Raw genomic sequence first — 7,199 nt, 5'->3', positions numbered from 1 at the left:
TGGGTCTCTCTGATTCAGCTGCAGTTTGTTAGGTAATTTTCAGGTTGCAAAGGGCCAGGCCTTTCATATGCAAAAGCCTCTGTGCACAGCTTGGGTGGGGCGGGGTCTCTGGGGATCAACAGGGAGGAGCAAGCAGCTATGGCTGCTCCCCAGTCCTTCCCTAAGAGGCCCCTCGTCTCAGTGTCCTAATAATCGCTGCAAGCACCTCTAAGAGAAAGCCGTCCTCGAGTTCTGACTGATGTCAGACAGTCCAGTTTCTCCCCGTATTAGTCTGGATCCCTAGAGACTCACCCGGAACTGGAGTTCAGAGCCTGAGACTCCCTCCCTATTGAAAAAGACAATCGTGTCCTCAGCCGCCAGCCCTCTCCACGTGCGCCTCCGTACCTCTGCACTTTACTTCCGCACCTCCTCTGAGTCTCAGTGCTTTTCTCTTTCCTTCTAGTTGTAGAATTTCCACTCAGCCAGCATTCCTGTGGTTCTGGATGATGTCCGTTTTGTCTTTTAGTTGTATTTTTGAAGTGGTTGTGCAAGGCAGCAATTTCTGGTGTTTACCTTGGTTTCTCCTTACTAAATGTTTTTATACCAAAGTTCTAATGAGCAAAAAGCTAATAGTATGGTCTTCCAAGCACTCAGGAAATTAAGATTTGAGATGGTATATGAAATGATATCTAGTTGAAAATTAAAAGTACTATCTTAGGGACTCTTTCCCCCTCCCCACATGGGAGTCTGTGCTGTGAGATTCTTTCCCCTTCCCCACGTGGGAGTCTGCACTTGTTCTTCAATAAATTTCCACCTTTGTTATACCATCTTCAAAAAAAGTTCTACCTTAAATTTTATTATGATCTATCTTACCTTCCTTTATTTTAGCCATAAGTACCACTTGACTGAACAAAGACAACTTTTTACAGATACCTTTTGTAAAAGGCATATCTGGAGTAGTAATATAGTTTGAATCACAAAGGATTTCACATTATGTAGTAGGTTGAAAATCAAGGGCCTCTAAATCATAGGATTATTTCTACTGAAGCTGATACTTTGATTTGAAAACAAGCAAAACTATTTTTAAACTCTTAGTTCAGACTAAATATATTAAAAATATGAGGTGTAAATTTGGGGTCAACTTTGTTCTAAAATAAACTAAATATTAATTTTTCCAGGGTAAAATATACACTCAAAAAGAGCTTTACTTTCAGATTTACAGGAAGCAAAATAAGCAATTGAAGATGGAGTTTGTGAATTTTCAGATGATCTTTATTGATGATATAATTCTAAACTTTGAATGCTTTAATCTTTAAAACAATATTTTGGTTGTTTCCAGGTGACTAGGAGTGAAGTTATGGACAAAAATTATTTTTCTAATCTTTGTATCATGTTTTCTAGCTCCCCAGTTGTTGCACAGTCTCACTGTTTGGGGGAAGTTTATGCTAGAAAACTGAAGGCAATTAATGGATGAATATGATCAGATTTCTCCACCAAGTTCTCAGCCTGATAAGGGTAAGGTTCCATTTACCTCTTTATTGATCTCTGCACCATCTATGGTCTTTCATGACTCCTTTCTTTTATTTAGCACAGTGGTTCCCAAACTTATTTGGCCTACCGCCCCCTTTTCAGAAAAAATATTACTCAGCCCCTGGAAATTAATTGTTTTTAAATTTTAATAGCAGTTACTCATCGCCCCCAAATGCACCTGTGGCCATCACCGCCCCCCTGGATCGCTGCAGCGCCCACCGGGGGGCGGTAGCGCCCACTTTGGGAATCACTGATTAGCATGTCTTCAGGGTTCATACATGGTGTACCATATATCAGTACTTCATTCTTTTTTATTGCTAAATAATATTCCATTGTATGAATGTCCACATTTTATTCATTCATCAGTTACTGGACATTGAGTTGTTTCTACTTTTTAGCTGTTATGAATAATGCTGCTATGAACATTTGTGTACAAGTTTTTGTGTGGATATAGGTTTTCAGTTCTCTTGGGTATATACCTAAGAGTGAAATTGCTGGATCATATGGTAACTGTATGTTTAACATTTTGAGATATCCTAAACTGTTTTCCAGAGCAGCTACAACATTTTACATCCCCACCAACATTGAATGAAGTTTCCATCCATACACTTAATATCATTTGTCATTTAGATGATTTGTCATTTTGATTAATCATTCTAGTGAGTGTGAAGTAAAATCTTTTTTTTCCTGTTCTTTTTTCTTTTTTATTGATTTATTGGAGTGACATTGGTCAATGAAATGATAGGTTTCAGGTGTACAATTCTATAACTCATCATCTGTACATTGTATTGTGTATAAAATCTTTTTATTATTAAAATTTTCGAAACAGAAAGTAGAGAAAAGTAGTATGAGCACTCATGCACCCATAATTCAGTTTCAGTAATTATCAACACCTCTTCAATCTTATTAGTGGCTTTTTAAATAGAGTTTTATTAAAGTATAGTTGATATACAATAAGCTGTACACATTTAAAGTTACACAATTTGATGGTTTTTGACAGATGTATATACCCATAAAATTACCAACACAATCAAGGTGGTAAACATATCCATACCAAAAAAAAATGCCCTTTATAATCATTCCCTCCCACCTCTTCATGCTTCATCTCAAAAAGAGATGCTAATTAGCTTTCCTTTACTGTTAAAAAAAACAACAACAACAGTCACTGTTACTACAGGTTAATTTGCCTTTTCTAAAGTTATATGTAAATGGTATCATCTTAGTACACTTTTGTTAGACTTCTTTCACTCAGCATAATTATTTTGAGATTCTTCCATGTTGTTGAGTGTATCAATAGTTTCTTTCTTTTTACCACTGATAAATATTCATTATATGAATACTAGAGGCCCGGTGCACGAAATTGTGCATGGAGGGGGGATCTCTTAGCCCGGCCTGTACCCTCTCACAATCCGGGACCGCTGGCTCCTAACCACTCACCTGCCTGCCTGCCTGATTGCCCCTAACCACTCGCCTGCCTGCCTGCCTGATCGCCCCTAACCACTCTGCCTGCCTGCTGATTGCCCCTAACCATTCTGCCTGCCTGATCGCCCCTAATCACTCTGCCTGCCTGCCTAATTATCCCTAACCACTCTGCCTGCCTGCCTGATCGCCCCTAACTGTTCACCTGTCTGCCTGATCGCCCCTAACTGCTTGCCTGCCTGCCTGATCGCTCCTAACCACCTCTGCCTCAGGCCCCGCCACCGCAGTTTCCTCCAGAAGGTCATTCTGCTGTCTGGTCTAATTAGCATATTATGCTTTTATTATTATAAGTACCAGTATTTATTTGATTTATCCATTTGCCTGTTGATCAACATTTGGTTGTTTTCCTTTCTGGGTCTATTACAAATAAAGCTGCTTTAAATATACATGTTATATATAGGTCTTTGTATAGACATATATTTCCTTTTCTTTGGGGTAAATATCTAGGAGTAGAATAACCAACCCCTATGGTAGGTATCTGTTTAACTTCTTCAGAAACTGCCAAACTGTTTTGCCGGAAGCCGATCCACCCTTGCTGCTTGACACAGTCGCTGCAGGGAAGAACAATCACGCTTAAGCTACATAATCTTTACTTAGGATAATCTCCTTCAGTTACCTCGTAGCTTCTTAACAGAACAATAGAGTAGTGACCTTGGAATGGAGATAACAAACACCCTAACCTTTGGAATAGGATGGATAGAATTAAAATCAAATGGTATAAATACAGATGTAACAGAAGAATAAAGGAAGAACCGCTGGAGATCCTGGCTAGAGAACCTGGCTAGGCTGCTGATCAACTGAACGCTGTCTCTGTGTCATTCCTTCTTCGCTGACTCTGTCCACACCTTTGGGAACCCCTGGACCTGCTGGGGTTGGACCCCAACACTGTTTGTGAAAGTGCTTATACCATTTTACATCCCCACCAATAATGTAAGAGAATTTCAATTGTTGTGCATCCTCACCAACACTGGTATTGTTAGTCTTTTTCATCTCAGTCATTCTAATATGTGCATGGTGGTATCTCATTATGGTTTTATTTGACATTGACTTGACAACTAATGATACCTTTTCATGTTTTTTTTTTTGGCCATTGCATATATTCTTTTCTGAAGTGTCAAATTTTTGTAGATATTTAATCAAATATTTGTTATTTTATTCTATTCAGAATTGTTATACTATTTAAGTTGAGTAGGAGCTAAATTTTCTAACTCACCAAATTAGGCTTCATGTAGACTTCCTTTTTAATCTCAAAAGTCCAGATAAGATAGCTGATCATTAGTGACTCTGGGGTGCTATGTTAGGCTTATTTTTCTTTTAAAGGGAGGACTGTTCAATTCTGCACAGGTTATGCTAATTTTTGGAGATAAAATGTATCACCAGAAATATCTAGGAATTATCATCTCATAATCAGTACATTTTCTGCTGTATTTGTACTTAGGCAGGATTTTAAGCAGTGTAAAGAAAGAGAAGCAGGAATAGTACTGTCCCCCCCCCCCCCCCCCAAGAAAAAAAAGTCAAACAAGCAAACAAAAACTATATATGTACTTTTTTTTCTGAAACTTTTCTGTGCATCAATTTAATTCCCTCTCAGCTTTCACCTCCATTTCCTTCCTTGGCCCTCCCGCCAGTAGTTTGATAGAGAACAAACCAGAAGGCATCCTAGAATGCTTTCCCACCAATCAGAAGTAGCGGAATGAAATCCAAGTCCTACATAGAAGAGACAGAACTCTGTTCTCTCATTTTCCCTCATGCCCTGTATCTAAGAGTTTTATCTCATAGCCGAATTTCCAATTTCTAGTATTCCCAAACCATTTTATAAATATCCTTTTATTTTTTTTAAGTCCTATAGTACTCTAGTCAGGTGAGTATGTGTGTTTATTTAATTTTGTTTGGGAGAAAACAATATACAGAAACTAATCAGAACTATAGAAAATATATGAACATTTAGATCAGTCTACCCACTATGTATTCCTATCATACATCTCTACATACCTTACATTTTTAGCCCAACAACAAAATCTTATATGTCAGCTCCTTTCTGCCTCCTCATTCCTCTTCTGAGAAAGATCAAGTTCTTTGTGAGTAGCCTAGGAGATATTTGATTATCCGGAAGTTCCTTTTTGGCATAGAATGTCATGATATTTAACTTTTATACTGAATTAGGTTTTAATTTGTTTGGACTTCTATGTTTTGTATTGTTTTGTTTTGAAGCTCTCTTCAAGAACAAAGATATATTCAGAATAAAATAATAAAAATAAATTTCTTTTATCTTCTTTACAGAAAATCCCTTGTTGTCAACCTAATGAAGCATTCAAAGAAGACATATGACTCTTTTCAAGATGAACTTGAAGATTATATCCAAGGGCAGAGAGCCAGAGGCTTAGAACCAAAGACTTGTTTCAGACAGATGAGAGAGGACTATTTGGAAACCTGTAGGGACAAAGAAGAGGTTGATTTCAGACCTAGGTACAGAAGGTTTGATCAAAGACTCCCAACTGAAACCATCCAGACCTACCCAAGATCATGCAGTGTTTCACAAACAGTGGAAAACCAGTTACCTCAGTGGCTACCAGCTCATGACAGCATGAGATACTGTCAATTCACCAGGGACTGTTTCTCAGAAAAACCAGCACCCCTAAACCTTAGTCATCAAGAGTATAATTATAGCTCATACAGTGTAGAATCTAGAGTTTACAGGCACCTCTCAGAAAACAGTACCAGTGCCCATAAAGCCGGCCATGAACGGACACACCCGAAGAGAAAACGGCACCCAGAAGGAGGCAGAGAAAAATCGGAGGAGCAGCAGCCCGAGCATAAGAGGAAAAAAGGTTGTGAGGAAACAGATTTAGACAAACACAAGAGCATCCAGAAAAGCAACACAGAGGTAGAAACAGTCAGGATCAGCACAGAAAAGCTTAAGAATCGAAGGGAGGGAAAAAGACGAGATGTAGCCTCTAAAAAAGAGGATCGTAAGCGTAGAAAAGAGAAAAAGGAACAAGGCACAGAAAGGACGGAGGAGGAAATGCTTTGGGACCAATCTATCCTTGGATTTTGAAGCTCTTGAGTTGATTCTCCTGCAGTTAAACTGAAAAATCATTGAGGAGCTTGGTTTTATGATGTTCATGTTCATAGCACTTTTCTCATGGAAACAGGTACTTTCACTTCTAACAAAGGCCAAGTGAACAGAAAGTATTTAGGCCTTGCCGGATAGCTCAGTTGGTTGGAGTGTGGTCCCAATAAGCCAAGCTTTCAGCTTCAATCCCTGGTCAGGGCACATACAAGAAGCAACCAATGAATGCACAAATAAGTGAAACAACAAATTGATGTTTCTCTCATTCTCTCTCTCTCAAATAAATAAATCTTTAAAGTATTTAGTATGCCTGATAACTCCAACATGGAAATTACTTTTCATTGTCTAGAAACTTCATTACATTTTTCTTACATATAATGTAATTTCCCTTAATGAGAGCAGCTTTGCTTTTATTCATCAAACTGCTATGATGATGGAAATATTTTTCTCTTGGGAAGTTATTTATTTTAAATTGGAGGATTAATAGGCTTTGTAGAATCTATTTCTTAATTGGGTCTGTTTTAGTTTGGGGTGTGGTATTTTTATATTCACTAGTTTTCTCAAATTTACATTTTTTTCCTCTGCTAGATATATATTTTGTTTGTTTTTTTTGAAGCTCTTTGTATTTTATAGATTGAATAATGAAATACATTAAAATAATCTTAGGTTACATATAGTTTTAAAAGTTTCAAAGAGTATACAAAATCCATTTATAATAAGTGTTTATAATAAAGTTCTAATTTCTACATTTGTTGTTCTGTATCAATGATCTGTTCCCGTTCAATGATGATTTTCTTCTGGAAGAGTAATAACAGAGCAGTTTGTAAGAGGCAAGGTCTTTTGGGTAGGTCACACGACAGTTATAAAAATTCCTTGTCTGCTATACCTTGCTCATTCATATTTAAAACCACTTTATCCCTCTCCCTCAGTCCTCTTTCATGTACCAGTCTCCCTACCTTTGCTGAGCTGCTGCCTTACTCAGCCTTACTCTCTGGGTCACCACCTTACCTAGCCTTCTAAATCACACACACACACACAGACACGTACACATCTGTGCCCACCATTCTCTGAATATTCTCTCCTATACTCTGAGGCCGGTGACTCTCCTTCCCTTGAAGGCCAATGGTAAACCTGTTTCTTC

At 38.0% G+C, this 7,199-nt stretch overlaps 1 protein-coding gene across 1 annotated transcript in view; it reads left to right on the top strand.

Moving 5' to 3' along the window:
- KRCC1 (lysine-rich coiled-coil 1) overlaps positions 1–6,292 on the top strand; it is a 17,938-nt gene extending 11,646 nt beyond the window's left edge. Inside the window, exons 2-3 of the mRNA XM_005858406.2 lie at positions 1,381–1,494; positions 5,269–6,292. Of these exons, the coding sequence (XP_005858468.1) occupies positions 5,291–6,043 (753 nt within the window). The 5' untranslated portion in view covers positions 1,381–1,494; positions 5,269–5,290 and the 3' untranslated portion in view covers positions 6,044–6,292. The remainder of the gene's footprint in view (positions 1–1,380; positions 1,495–5,268) is intronic.
- The last annotated feature ends 907 nt before the right edge of the window (positions 6,293–7,199 follow it).

Source organism: Myotis brandtii, unplaced genomic scaffold (assembly GCF_000412655.1).
Source record: "Myotis brandtii unplaced genomic scaffold, ASM41265v1 scaffold1172, whole genome shotgun sequence".
In the NCBI taxonomy this organism is placed as follows: domain Eukaryota; kingdom Metazoa; phylum Chordata; class Mammalia; order Chiroptera; family Vespertilionidae; genus Myotis; species Myotis brandtii.
Note: the sequence above shows the minus strand (reverse complement) of the source record. Positions and strands in the feature narration are given on the sequence as shown.